The sequence below is a fragment of the Aspergillus saccharolyticus genome, assembly GCF_003184585.1.
Source record: "Aspergillus saccharolyticus JOP 1030-1 unplaced genomic scaffold BP01scaffold_15, whole genome shotgun sequence".
NCBI lineage: Eukaryota > Fungi > Ascomycota > Eurotiomycetes > Eurotiales > Aspergillaceae > Aspergillus > Aspergillus saccharolyticus.
This window is the reverse complement of record NW_020290625.1, coordinates 460,021-473,660: the sequence shown is the minus strand read 5'-3', so window position 1 is coordinate 473,660 and position 13,640 is coordinate 460,021. Positions and strand designations below refer to the sequence as shown.

General features: G+C 53.5%; 6 protein-coding genes across 6 annotated transcripts; 3 read left to right on the top strand and 3 right to left on the bottom strand.

Moving 5' to 3' along the window:
* The first annotated feature begins 24 nt into the window (after window positions 1-24).
* Window positions 25-538, top strand: BP01DRAFT_49835 (uncharacterized protein). The gene has a single exon (XM_025579905.1). It carries the CDS (start codon window positions 134-136, stop codon window positions 476-478), a length of 345 nt encoding a protein of 114 aa, XP_025431338.1. The 5' UTR covers window positions 25-133; the 3' UTR covers window positions 479-538.
* BP01DRAFT_319355 (ssDNA endodeoxyribonuclease RAD1) lies at window positions 500-3,987 on the bottom strand (the record flags this gene model as incomplete). The annotated part of the gene is made up of 8 exons (XM_025572667.1): window positions 500-1,515; window positions 1,620-2,712; window positions 2,789-3,265; window positions 3,313-3,364; window positions 3,426-3,496; window positions 3,551-3,638; window positions 3,695-3,872; window positions 3,940-3,987. 8 exons carry the CDS (start codon window positions 3,985-3,987, stop codon window positions 598-600), a joined length of 2,925 nt encoding a protein of 974 aa, XP_025431337.1. The 3' UTR covers window positions 500-597.
* Window positions 3,988-4,352: 365 nt separating this feature from the next.
* Window positions 4,353-4,659, bottom strand: BP01DRAFT_391914 (uncharacterized protein; the record flags this gene model as incomplete). The annotated part of the gene is made up of 2 exons (XM_025578107.1): window positions 4,353-4,444; window positions 4,503-4,659. 2 exons carry the CDS (start codon window positions 4,657-4,659, stop codon window positions 4,383-4,385), a joined length of 219 nt encoding a protein of 72 aa, XP_025431336.1. The 3' UTR covers window positions 4,353-4,382.
* Window positions 4,660-5,666: 1,007 nt separating this feature from the next.
* BP01DRAFT_365819 (WASP family protein) lies at window positions 5,667-7,817 on the top strand (the record flags this gene model as incomplete). Its single annotated transcript, XM_025576380.1, has 3 exons — window positions 5,667-5,876; window positions 5,944-7,720; window positions 7,786-7,817. The coding sequence occupies 3 exons, from the start codon at window positions 5,667-5,669 to the stop codon at window positions 7,815-7,817; spliced, it is 2,019 nt and encodes a 672-aa protein (XP_025431335.1).
* A 935-nt stretch (window positions 7,818-8,752) lies between these two features.
* Window positions 8,753-10,956, top strand: BP01DRAFT_356857 (CorA family magnesium transporter). Its single transcript, XM_025575053.1, has 3 exons — window positions 8,753-9,403; window positions 9,466-10,094; window positions 10,153-10,956. The coding sequence occupies exons 1-3, from the start codon at window positions 8,822-8,824 to the stop codon at window positions 10,667-10,669; spliced, it is 1,728 nt and encodes a 575-aa protein (XP_025431334.1). The 5' UTR covers window positions 8,753-8,821; the 3' UTR covers window positions 10,670-10,956.
* Window positions 10,957-11,013: 57 nt separating this feature from the next.
* trm44 (tRNA (uracil) methyltransferase) lies at window positions 11,014-13,533 on the bottom strand. The gene is made up of 2 exons (XM_025579626.1): window positions 13,493-13,533; window positions 11,014-13,425 (listed from the first exon to the last, which is right to left on the bottom strand). The coding sequence occupies exon 2, from the start codon at window positions 13,273-13,275 to the stop codon at window positions 11,092-11,094; it is 2,184 nt and encodes a 727-aa protein (XP_025431333.1). The 5' UTR covers window positions 13,276-13,425; window positions 13,493-13,533; the 3' UTR covers window positions 11,014-11,091.
* Between the last annotated feature and the right edge of the window lie 107 nt (window positions 13,534-13,640).

The window sequence follows — 13,640 nt, the reverse complement described above, 5'->3', positions numbered from 1 at the left end:
GAAATCCGCCCCAGTTCTCAGATCCTGTGGAAGCAATATGCGCTTGCACCAGGGGTTCTGTGAAACCTAGGCGGTTGGCGTGGGCCTTACTTGCCTACGCCATTCATATCTTCCCCGGCAAGGTCTCTGGAGGATGGGTGAAGGCAGCAGCGGCGCATCTTTTACCCGCTTCGCATCACGCGCTCGCCTCAAATTTCCCGTGTGGCTCGCAATTCAGGGTATGAATCATCGGCAGGGATATATTCAAGGCTGTTATCGGTCGGGTCTTCTTGGTTTCATCGGAATACGATCCAGCTTGAGAGCTGCTCTTGGATGTCTACGGAGGAATAGGTCGCAATACCTACTGAAAAGGAAGACAGGCTGCGTGCGGCCTGACTTTGTGTTGACGATTTTACTTTTTCTGTTCCCTGAGTTTGCCGTTTCAAAATTCGTTCCTTTGCTTTTCTTTTTCTTGAAAACCTGGATGATAGAGTTATGAAAGGGTCACGAATACTAAGATCTACTATTCAATCAAGTTCCACCTAACTAATGCGTAGTTCTAGCCTATATCTGGTCCCGTTCCCTACGCGGAATTTATCCACATCTTGTATATCACGACTAGTCCTCAAACACGCTCTTTCGGAAGAAACCGACTATCTTACGTGCAGCTTCGATGCCTACGATAGGGTCAAGCTGCTCCACGCTCATGTTGGCGATCTCGTGAATGTTGTCCGTCTCCGTGATCAGCCGCTCGAGGACATTGGGGGTCACCCCGGGTACGGCTCGGAGCATGTCCTGAGGCAGGAGGTTGAAGGTGCGATGCTCGATGCCCGCTGCAGCCATGATATCACCCGGGTGGGACGACGCAGCGATATCCATATCAAGGCCGATTTGCACGGCACGGATCGGGTCCGGCTCCGGATTATTCTTCTTTAGCTCGGAGAAAATCTCGGCCGTCTGGTACGGGGACGAGGACCAGATAATTCTGAGTTTGGGAAACGTCAGGGTGAGGAGGACGAGCAGGTGCTGTGCCGACTTCGGACTCGAGGGGTTGACCAGGGAGCTATTCGCCGACAGCGTGCTTGTCCCGGAGGATGAGAAGCCGAAGTCGGTCAGGAAGGTGGTTCCCGGTGTGGTTGCGGACGCGAAGGCGTCGAAGGTGAAGGACTTGTTCTGGTCGAACTCGATCAGAAGGAAGGGGTTTTTATAGTGCTGGAGCATGGTCTCCGCTTGGTTGTAGAGGCGGCCGTTGCGCAGGGATGTGATCAGATCGCGGACGGACTTGCGCTCGACGCAGATGTCGGGCGTCAGGATGTAGTCGCCTACCGTGAGCTGGCAGGGGATCACGATCACGTTATTCCCGTGGAGGAGCGACGGCAGCGCGCTGCGGAATTCCCGCACATCGACCACTACTCGTGGAGGTGAGGCTGTCGCGGCGAGTCGTCCGCCTCCTGCGATGCGCGTGTTAACGGTTCGGAGGAATTGCTCCTGCGGGTCCTCTAGGCTCTTGTCATGGACAATTGTGACGGCCATATTCTATTATCATGTTTGGTTAATTGTGCGCATATGTGCGAGTGTGCATGCGTGTGCGAGTGAGGAGAGGGAAAAGGATACAGAGGGAGGGTGATAGGAGTACGTACACCTTTCTCCTTAATCAACTTCGTGAACGAGTCCTTCTCACGTCGCACAGCACTGAGATACCGCTGCTCTTCCACTGAGCCTCCGTAGTAAACAAAGTATACACGCACATTCCTGCCCACATGAGAGCTACGGTAGACCTCGACTCGTCGGATGAATGCAGAATCTGGCTCGTACATGATAATGTATCGCGGACGAACCTCTTCAAGAATGTGCTCGTCCATATCGCCGTCATACGGGTGTATCATAATCAAATCGTTCATATCGTATAATTCGTAATAGTCGTCCATATCCTCCAGATCCTCCACGATTATCTCTTCCTTCTGAGTTTCCTCGACCTCCGTAGGCTTGATTTCGTCTAAGAGCGCCGTTACTTGGCCTGCAGGTTCCATCTCCACCTGTATGCCGGCATTGGGCGCCCGTCCTGGACCGGTCGCAGTACCACCACCTCTGACGCGGCGCCGTTTGTTTGCGGGTGCCCTAGAATTCACAGATCCTGGAGTAGACGTGCTTGCTGCGCTAGTGGAGTCTTGGTTGGGTGGTCTGGATGAGAGATTTTTGCTGACATTTGATAGAGAGGCCTTCCAATCTAGATATTCTCGGAGCCTTCGGCGCAACATCACTTCGGCTGAGCCTTTCTTCTCAGCAGTAGCATCACCAGGGTCGAAACTCTCCAGCTTCCTGTCTACAACTTGAGCATGCATGGTTGCAAGGTATTCGCGAAGTTGACGGCACGTTCGCTGATCGCTGCACATGATTAACACGGTACTGTTCGATTCGTCCACATGTGAAGGGTTGACATATGCGTCAGTCTCAATCTCCTCAAGTACTTCTGCAAGAACCTCCCATTTTGGCTGTTCCTCTAGGACTGGTTGCAGAGTGGTAGGAAATGAAGTCAACGATGAGCGCGCCACCTCATTACTTATCTTGCCTTGATAAACTCTCGCCTTGGCCGTTTGGAACAGCACATCAGCGGCGTCAAGGAAGAGCCAAGGGGAGTAATTGTGCCTTGTAGAGCCAGGAGGCGGAGTGTGAGCGGTTACAATGAGATCAAGAAATTTGAGAAACGATACGGCATCATAGGTAAGCAAGGCACTAAATCTCGATCAGTTGAGGCGGAATGAAGGGCGCGTTCATGCTCGAGCCGATGAGAAGATATAAGAAGACGTACTGAAGAATAGCACGGAGATCCGACAAATCACTGACAATCTGCCTGGTTCTGAAGCTCACCCGATGCCACATAGGGTCGAGCTGGCGCCTGATTGAGATGTCAAAGCTTCGATGCAAAGCACTGTCAAGGGTCCAGTCCGCGATGTCAAGCCCAGTGTTTGCTTTCTTGAGCTCTCCGATGCAGATTTCCACACACTCAAGGACAGCATTCTGAATGTCCCGCATCTTATCACTCATCGGAACCTCGAGTTCGATCACTTCAGCTTTTCTGTGACCTTCCAGTGATTCTGCAACGGTAACGTGAAAGCGCGGCCAGAGCGATGCTTTACGTAGGAAAAGATTGCGCATGGAGGTAGCCAGCGGAGCAAAGCCTGTTGTAAACGGCTCGGGTGAATCTGAGAAAGCCTTGAGAAACCCGGTCTTGTTGGCTTCTCTATATACGCGAATGATAAAAGCTTCGAGAGACGTTGCCAGGATCCTACACATGATTAGTGTCTGCATGGATTCTAGTATTCAGCGGCATACTTGTCGGCGTGGAGCACAACCATCCCCGTGACTTTTGCAGGATCAAGGAGCTCTGTCGGTTAAATGCTATCAGCAATCAGCAATCTTGCGAGCATGCAAGCTGCTTCGCTTACTAGACAAGAAGTCCACCACCAGTATTCTGGATGTCACACTCAGGATACCGCCAGCGGCATAGAACTTCTCTCTTTGCGACGATCAGCACGAAAATACTATTAGCGGGGTCCCGATCGCGACCAACCTCATTGGAACCGTGGCTCTGTCGGTATTGATCATCTTGAGGCCCCTAGCAAGAGGCGTCTTACTGATGGCACAGTGTTCCGCAAGCGCTGCAAGCTGTGATCAGCCACTTCCCGAGCATTTGATTGCCGTCAGGGACGCATACCCTCTCCGATCCACTCATTCTCTCGGTCGTCAGCACCAACGACCAGTACAAGATTGTTCCCTGCAGCATCATAAAAGTGCAACAAATTGGTTACGAGCCGGAGAAGGCCGAGGCCTCGTGCAAGAACCACCAATTCATCCTCCGCGCGCAGTTCGGTGAAGATGTCCTGCTGGTATTGCTGATTTTATCTCGTTAGTGTGTCTGCTGTAATTTCGACCAAAGATTCAAGGTTTCAGCACACTTACTAGAGGCAGGGACAGCTTCACCGGGACATTGGCTCGTTCAGGAGGCATGAGGACGCTCTTGACGCGACAAGAGACAGCATCGCATCGCGCAGTGAGGAGCAAAGCGAACGCGGGATCACGTGCAACATGATGTAATAATGATTCCTTTCCGGGACAATCCAGCAATGGCACATGGAGTACGGCGTACACGGTTTTCATTCGATTCTACGGTAACATAGCGTTGAATCAGTCGATTGAGATATGATATCTACATATGAGTGTTACGGAACTTTTATGGTAGGAAAGCGCTTCAATATGCCGGTACTGCATGGCTGTTATGCTACGTAAATATATCCTCGCAAAGGTAACGTGATAATCCAATCGCCGAATAACATGACATACGTAATCTCATCCGATCATTAATAGAGGAGCATAAATAAGACGGTTGATCACATCCTGCATATTCACTGGTTCAGTTCCTTCTTGCGTGCCTCAATCTCCTCCTTTGATGCTGTGGGTGGCATGCCTATGATAACAAGATCAACAAGAAGGCCATACAGCGGTGAGGAGAATATTAGACTCACTGTCAGGAATCTGAGGGCCCTTTGAGAGATGATCGAGCATGGAGGCTTTCTTTGTATCCTGACCAGCATCTCTTTGCTCCGAAGAGTTGGAGGGGTTCTCGTTGTTACTGCCGTGGGCAGCAGGGAAGCTAGCAGGCTCGGATGGAATGACGGGCATAGTGACAGGTGAAGTGTTTGGTCCGAGTCAGTGGTGGGTAATTAGAGATATGATAGGTGTGGAGAACAGTACGGGGGTCCTTTGAAATTGTTTATTCTTTAGAAATATAATCAAAAGTGTGTGAGGAGAGGCGGGCTTTTCTATAGTTGCAGGCCCTGCGATGACGTCGGTTGGATTTTTGTAATTCGTCGCGATAAATTTACCATGTAAGCACCCTCGCAGCCACATGATCCATGCAGACAGGGTTTGCAATGAGATCAGGAATAAGAAAGTTGCCTAGAGGCAAAACTCAATCTGTTTGAGCCGTTATCGAATAACTACTCCGTACTTCTCTCTACCATTTCTGCCTAAAAAGGTCGTGAGCGAATGCGGCGACAGTCTATTTCAAAGAATGAAACAATTTTATTTTTGTATGGAAGAATTCACGGGAGTATTCCATGGGATAACTTTCTGGAGGTCCAGATGCGTAAGGAGAAGCAAAGAGAGACTATCGTGTCACTGATGTGGAATAGTAGTTGTACGGTGCATGTTTGAACTCCGTACGGAGTAGACCCAGCCAGAAGGAATCCCCACTGCGCACCTCTTTAGTGTCGCCCGCCTTAGTCTCTCTCTCCCTCTCATTCCGCCAGAATCCCCCTCTTCTTGCTACTTGACCTCTTCGCTCCCCATCATTCAACCTTCAAGGCAGACCCTCATAGCAGCTGTCAGTCCCTGAGGTGCGCTCTCTCATGAACTTGAATTGGAATTAACCTCCCCTTCTCTCGCACTTTCTCATGCTTACTTCCAGTCCAGCCAAGCTCCCCCCTACTTCCATTGACATCCGTTATTGCCGCGCCGCATCAACCAGCACCCGTGCCTGAGGATCAACACCCTCCTGATCCATTGGGCCTCCGAACTCGCTTCAACCCACCTGCGATGCGTCCGCGAGACATTTCATAATCGCTCTGATCGCTGCTCCTCATTCTGTACATTCCCTACTTCATTGTTTCACTCCCGGGGCCAACGTCATGCCTTCTATACTCACCGACGCCGACAAGGAAACTGTCAGGAGAACTGTTCCCAAGCCTGCGAACAAGATTCTTGCTGTTGCTGTTGCGCGTCTCTACGTCGCATATCCAGACCCCCAAAGATGGACCTACACCGGCTTACAAGGAGCTGCAGTGTTGGCAAATGACACGGTTGGCCGCACTTTTTGGCTTAAGTTGGTAGATGTATCGGTAAGCGCATCCTCGATCTCTTATTTAGAAATGCTCTCACTCACCAATGCAACTATTTGCGATGCAGCCTGCCGGGAGAGGGGTCATATGGGATCAAGAAATCTACGATAACTTCGCGTATAACCAGGACCGCACATTTTTCCACACCTTTGAGCTCGAAGATTGCCCCGCCGGGTTCTCTTTCGCAGACGAAAAAGAGGCTAAGACTTTTATCAAAAAGGTTCACGAGCGGGAGAAGCACGCGACTAAGGAGACACGGCTGACGCCGTTTGCGTCGACTCGAGGCCAGGGCCCTGCTCCGGTGATTAACGGCAAGCACGGGGTTGGTCGATCGTTGTTTGGCAGCTTGCTTGGGCATCGTTCGTCGTCTGGCTCTCACGCGCAAACGATCACGCCTGCAGAACTACCACCTGCACCTTCAATCCAGGTCGCTCCCCCGCCGCCTCCCGCTAGCCCGCCACGCAAGGAGTTGCCTTTTGACACTAGCGACCCGGCATGGAAGGGCCTGTTGGATGAACTTCTGCAAATGGGTATTACAGAGGACCAGATAGCAGAGAACTCCGACTTCATCAAGGCCTATATCGAGCAGAAACAAGGCGCTGCTGGGTCAGACTCTAGTTCATCTTTTGCTGAAGATCAGAGGCGAGGAAAGGCTCCTCCTCCCCCTCCCCCCTCGGCACCGCCCGCTCCCAAGGTGGCAGCCTTGAGCCCGCAGAACACTGGAAACAGCGGCGGTAGTAGACGAGGAGCGCCTCCGCCCCCTCCTCCATCGCGCAGGACACGAGCCGATGTCGACGATGAACCGTCAACGCCTGCATCGAACCGCGAGCCTTCGCCCCCAAGAAACCGTTTCCGTGCCCCTCCTCCAATTGCAGATGCCGGTAAATTTGCCCATCTAGCGGGATCTGCAGCCCCTGGTCGCCAACGAGCAATGTCCAGTACAAATCCAGGCCCTCCGCCTCCCCCGCGACCTCCCAAGACGCCAGTGGAAGACAATCACTCTCGTTTTGGCGTTCCACCTCCATTCGACGGAGTGCGAAAGGTGTCCGCTCCGCCGGCACCACCTAGCCGTAGCCCCATGCCTTCCGCACCGCCGCCGCCTCCGCGCACAATGAGCCCTGCGGGGCCCCCGCAACTTCCACCCAAGATTCCCAATGCTGCAGCTTCAGGTCCTCCACCTCCTCCCCCAAGAAGTCCGGCTTCAGTACCCCCACCACCTCCGCCTGTACCTTCCAGCTCCCGGCCTATTCCACCTCCACCTGCGATTCCTTCGATTCCACCGCCTCCTCCTGCGCCACCATCGGCAAATGCGCCTCCGCCGCCGCCACCGCCGCCCCCCGCTCGTCCTGCAGCAAGCGCAGCACCTTCGATACCTCCACCGCCTCCTCCGCCTCCGTTCAGCACTGGACCCCCTCCCCCTCCGCCCCCCCCACCTGCACCAGGTGGCTCTGCTCCTCCTCCCCCTCCACCACCACCTCCAGGGGCTGGCGTGCCCCCTCCGCCTCCACCACCTCCAGGGGCTGGCGTGCCCCCTCCGCCTCCACCACCTCCCGGCGCTGGTGCTCCTCCGCCCCCACCTCCACCAGGTGCTGCACCACCGCTGCCTGCTCCTGACGCGGGTCGGAATGACCTCATGGCTGCCATCCGAGCTTCTGGAGGAAAAGGTGGCATTGGATTGCGGAAAGTCAAGGACTCAGACAAGAAAGACCGCAGCGGTGCCTTTGTTCCTGGCTCTAGCGAAGCGACAGCAGCCACCCCAAGTACTGGAGCCGCGCCTGCAGGAGGTTTGGCTGGAGCTCTGCAAGACGCCCTGGCCAAGAGAAAGCAGAAAGTCAGTGGCAGCGGTAAGTTTCATTACATCATGTTTCATGCTCTGTGCGGTAGAATCATAGCTGATCTTTCTCGGCAGATGACGAAAAGGAGGACGACGATGATTGGTGATTGCTGTGTAGTCTATACCTTCTGAGCATTGATCTCTGGCGTTGCAGTGCATTAAGCATATTCGTTCGCGTCGGATACCTTCGCCCTGTGTTGTTCTCTTCCTTCCTGCTCTGAACTCACTGCGCGGTTAGCAATCGGGTGGTCTCCGCGAGCCTGTTCTGCGCGGCGATGCTGTTTAACTCCTGATTGGGGAAAATGTGGCCTCTCGAGCGTGTTGCACTATCCTATTTATAGACGAGAAATTGGAAAATCGGCGTCTTGCCATATTGAACGAACTCATGGAGTCTTGTATTCATGCCAGCCCTTGTCGATAAATTACTATTTAGTAAATTCCTTGTGATTCTTCCTTCAAGGTTAGTCAGGAACATTTCCTGTAACTATTTATGGTGACGTCATGCAACGGCCATACCATCCAATCGGATGGAGCCTAAGACTTCCGTTCATAGATGTAGATGAATGTAGTGACATGTACTCTGTGTGGACTATCATACTACCTAGGCATGCAATGAAAAGGCTCTCAAATTATACACTTTTACATGGTACAGATACAGTCTGTGAGATATCATGGGGGTGTGTCCCTGCACGATAAATCAGACTTTGAGCCTCCCATTTAAAGATTAACTCCTAGGGTAATTGAATGCTAGGCAAATATTGTAGGTTATCCCGGTGGCACTGACCAGGAGATTGACTTGAGTGATTGTGAGGTGAAAATGGGAAGTTGTCAATGCATAGAAGTTGGATCGCAATGAGTCTTTCAGTTCACTTAACTCAGGCCACAGTAGTGAGTGAGTGTTGTATTCCGTAGTTAGTGTTGATCTGCTCGTTTATCTCAGTTCAAGGCAGCGGATAAGAGACCGGATCATTATCGGACCGGGTCGGCGCGCAACGATTTGCGGCGCGGGAAAAAAGAGCGTTGAATCCATCTCCGCCGGTTAGAAACTTGGACGAGTGGGTGGCGGCCGTCTATTCTGGTTCTTGATGAAGTCGTCGCACGCGCAACGGAAATGCCGTCCCCGTCGTGTCTGAAATCCTCAGCCCCGTCGGCGTCTCTTCTACGGTTTCTGCGTTCCCAGTCCGAATCGCTTTTCTTCACAGCCAATCCAACACCTCGCGGCAACCCTCGCCCACCGCCTCGGTTGTCTGCGCTCAGGGATTTCACCAACAACTGCAATCGAGTCGAATCCTCACTATCACAGGAACCCCTTCAAGCTAGTCTGCTACCTCTACCGAATTTCTCAGCGAGAACTCGTAGTGGTGCACGATGCCGAGCTTCTTTCACCCAACCTATCTCCGCACCGGCATCTCCCGTGCCTAATGCGCAACCGTCGCGCACAGTGTCCACCAGAGACCGGTCGATCTACCGCAGGCTCCTAGACTGGCGACGGAACAAGGCTGCGGAAAGTAGTAATTATGTGTGCAGCCCGCCGTCATTGATTGGAGACGGCACGGAGCCAGGCTTCACGCTCGGACGCGGATTGGCTGCCAAGATCACGAACGAGCCGCGACTGCGATGTACGGAGTTTGATAGCAATGGAAATGTGACTCTTGTGAACGGAGAGTTCAAAAAGAGTGAGCTGATTGCCAAGGTGAGAACGACCGCACATTTTTGTGGCGAGTGGGGAAAGTCGCGTTAACAGCTGCTGCGCAGTACGGTCTTCTTCCTCGGGATCTCCGTAAGATCGATTCGTCAACTCTGCCTCATATTTTGGTCCGGCCTAGCGCAATCCTTATCAACCTTCTTCACCTCCGCGTCCTAATCAAGGCCGATCGGGTGCTTGTGTTTGATGCTTACGGCTCAACCGATTCCTATATGCAATCCTTGTTCGTCTATGATCTGGAGGGCAAGCTGCGACAGAGACAGGCACAAAGCGCGGGCGCTTTGCCTTACGAATTCCGGGCGCTCGAAGCTGTCTTGATCAGTGTCACAAGTGGCTTGGAGGAGGAGTTCAACGGCGTCCGGGAGCCCGTTGTGCGCGTTCTGAGGGCTTTGGAAGAGGATATTGACAGAGAGAAATTGCGGCATCTGTTGATCTATTCGAAAAAGCTGGGTACTTTTGAGCAGAAGGCTCGGTTGGTGCGTGATGCTATCGATGATCTGCTGGAAGCGGATGACGATTTGGCTGCGATGTACCTTACCGAGCGTGCGAAGAACATCGAGCGTGAAGAGGACGATCACCAGGAAGTCGAAATGCTCCTGGAATCTTATCATAAAGTATGCGATGAAATTGTCCAGGCAAGCGGTAACTTGGTGACGGGAATTCGCAACACGGAAGAAGTGTGAGTATCACTTGTTGGTGGGGGTTTTGAATGATAGTGAAGCTAACTGTGTGTATAGTGTTAAGGCGATTCTTGATGCTAACCGCAACTCGCTCATGCTCCTCGACCTGAAATTCAGCATCGGTACTCTTGGACTTGCGACTGGAACTCTCTTCTCCGCGCTCTACGGGATGAACTTGAAGAATTTCATCGAGGAGTCAGATCTAGGATTTGGCGCGGTCTCCGTTACTTGCTTTGCTATCACGCTCGTTGTCTGCGTTTACGGATTGGCGAAGCTGCGTAAGCTCCAGCGTGTTAGGATGTGGGGTGAAGATGGCGCAGGCGGCTCATCTATGGTTCAACTACCCACGAGGGGTGGTTTGGGCCATCGACCAAATTGGCGAGCTGATACCATCGAGCCTGTATGGGGTAGTCTGCCTGGTGAAGCCCGCTCGGATCGGCTGAAGCGCATCAGGGACAGCTCAGTGGCGGCTGCTGTGAAGTCCGCCGCGGCACAGCGAGCATCCTCGGCATCATCAGCCACGACCACCAACATCCCTTCCAAGGCAGCAGCAGCTGAGCCTAAGGAGGCTTAGAGCTTTGAACAATGATTCAACCTTGATGTCTCTTATGTCCGCCATGGACCGCCGCCACCGATTCAGTGATGGTGATATTCACGACCTTTTTAGATCTGTCCTTTGTCAGTGAATCGCAGACAAGGTGAAATGGGCTCCCGCTTCGCTCAATGTAATAGAAAAGCATGGTCGGAGTTCTTTTAGTGGGGATCTTATTTTGATGCTCTGATCAGCGGGTTATGGTCTTCTGTTTATCTCACAAGAACTCCCTTCTCAGTCTTATGTTTCTTCTGAAGCTGAGCTCAGGCTCAATGTCTATAGACTTTTAGAAACTCTTCATAGAAATGTGACTCTATCATATGACTCGACTTTTCTTCTCCGCTCTACTCTTGCATGGGTATCATGAATGCTCCGTCGATATAACCAACAATTAGATGAACTCATCAATGGCTACCACGCTGCTTCCCCATCCCGGGACCTTTATTGATGCCTCTCGCTCTGTCGATCCAAATCTTCGCAGCAGCTTCCACGCCCCCCTCGCGCTGACACTCCCGGTGCACCACAGCCATGACCTTCTCCACAATATGACCAGCACCAGCATCTGAAGACTCATCCTCCTTCAACCCCTCCTTCCACCGCTGCGTCGTGACCCTGCGGCCACCCACAACAGCCATGTTCCTCGTACTGGGGATCCGCAACAGCGTCTTCTCGACCTCAAACCCCACCTCCTCCGCCACCGCCTTCGTCTTGGCTGTCAACGAGCCGTACATACTCTTCAAAAACCCTGCCTCCGTCGACTGTGCATCCTGCCTCTCCTTCCGCAGGGTCTTCAAATCACCCGCCGCCGGCTGCTGCTGTTGCTGCTGCTGCTGCTGCTTGTCCTGTCTTACTCCTTCACCATCACCTACTCCTTCTCCTTCTCCCTTGCCCCTCAACAAAGAAGAAGCCACAGGCTTAGGCGGCGGATACCGATATTTCGCCCCAGACAACGAATGCGAACAGCACGGAATGGCCACAAACGGCGACGGCGAGTCGGGACTCAGCAGCGCCGCCATCAGAGGGGTCCACACGGTTAGCTCGTCCGCGTGGTTGGAGATGATGAATGTATGCTTGGGGAACTGGCCGGTGTGGCTGGGGATACCGACTCCGAAGGGGTCGGTATCGCTGTCGGTGTCGGTGGCAGCATCAGCATTAGCATCAACGGCAGCATCCACCCCACCCGCCTCCCCAGTATCCGTGCTTGGGTGGTGGGGAGCAGTTGTGTTGCTATCGATCTTTTTCGACATCATCGCATCATGAAACGGCCTAGGAACATAGATCTCCTCCCTCAGCCGCGTTTGGATCCTCGCGGGGAAGATCTCCCACGTTTTGCGGCGCCGGGCGTCGAAGCCCCAGCCTTCGTACCCTTCCTTGAAGAGGATGTAGACGAGGACGCCGTTGCCGCAGGCGACGTCGACGAAGCCGGGGAATTTGGCGGTGACCGCAGCATCGGCGGTGGCTGTGATGGTGGCTGCGTCTTGGGTATGGGGATTTTCAGCTCCGCGTTCGTCCTCCGGGACGACGCCGTACATGCTCCGCCAGAGCTCGATGAGGAAGGCGGCGATGGAGAGATCCTCGAAGACGTGCTTTGAGGGCTCGGTGGTTTCCACCCAGTTCTGGCATAGGTCGCTGGCGTATTTGGCCTTGAGGCGCGTGTAGGTGTTTTGCACGAGGTGCTGCGGGAGGATGTTGTCTTTGAGGGGATTCTTATTGGCGCCGAGGTGTTGAGGGGTGGATGGTGAGGTTGATGAGGGAGTGGGAAGGCGGGTGGTGCGCGCAAGCCGGATTTGCGTGTTGAGGAGGGCTTGCAGAGTGCGCTCGAGGCGGTTGGTGATGGGGAGGCTAGGGAAAAGGAGTGTGTGTAGGGTTAAGGTGCCTGGTCCTGGGATAGTATCCTGGGGTGGCTCCCCTGGGGTAGAAGAAGGGTCGGTGTTAGAGCCAGGGCTCGTATTGTAGTCGTATAGGTAGGCCAATGAGCGGAGGGCGGGGTGGTAGTAGGGGATCTCTTCTTCTTTGGTGATGTGGGGGGTGTAGATGACCAGGGAGCGTCGGCAAATATGTTGCTCCCTGCCTCCAGTGGCAGGGGAAGTCTCTGCTTCGTAGAAGTGACATGTCTGGTCCAGAGTTCGATCCAGCTTAGGATTCCGGGGTACCAGGCGTCGGACTACAGTCCTGCTCAGGGAGAACCCGGGGACTTCGCGCGCCGGGATGGGCCCAACCTCGTCGTCCTCCTCCTTCTCGTCGCCATCAAAGACCCCAGTAGTTGCAATGACGTCCGCATTGGCATTGCCGGTGAGCGCAAAGGACTGCGCTTTTTCGCGCGGGGTGCGCAATATCCCCTCGCTGTCGAAGAGAATATCGGCCCGGAACAGGTGGCTGGAGTTGACGTTGGGGTTGGCCAGCAGGTACAGGGTCAGATCCTGCATGACTTCAGGCACAAATGACAGACCGTATTCGGTGAGGTCCTGAGAGGTCGTCCAGTCTTCTGTCTCACTGTGGAGGACGGGCGACGGCTCCAGGGTCTCTGCCAGTGGTTTCCCCGAGAGTTGGGCTGGGTCTCGCGGGGGCTTGCGCGAGGTTCTGGTCATTGTGGCTCGCGGCTGGCTGCCTTTGCAGGAGACTGGGTGCAAGCTTCAAGTTTCTCTCCGATTACTTGGTGTCGATATCAATTCGCAATGACTTCCTGTGCTCTCCTTCTATGAGTAAGATTGATTGGCTTCCATCAACCGTGGAGGATTCTGCCACAGCACATCCATTAGTCATTTGTGGATTCGTGCAGACACTCGAGAACTTAGCTCTACATACTGATCTCAGTGGGAGTAGGTGTATCTTGAAGCATAGCCAGGATTACTCGCCATGAGCTGTTCATATCGCGATTTCGGATCGACTATCAGATATTGCCCCTCGTGTACATTCACAATAGCTTAGTCAGAAGTGGGATAACTCGTCAAGT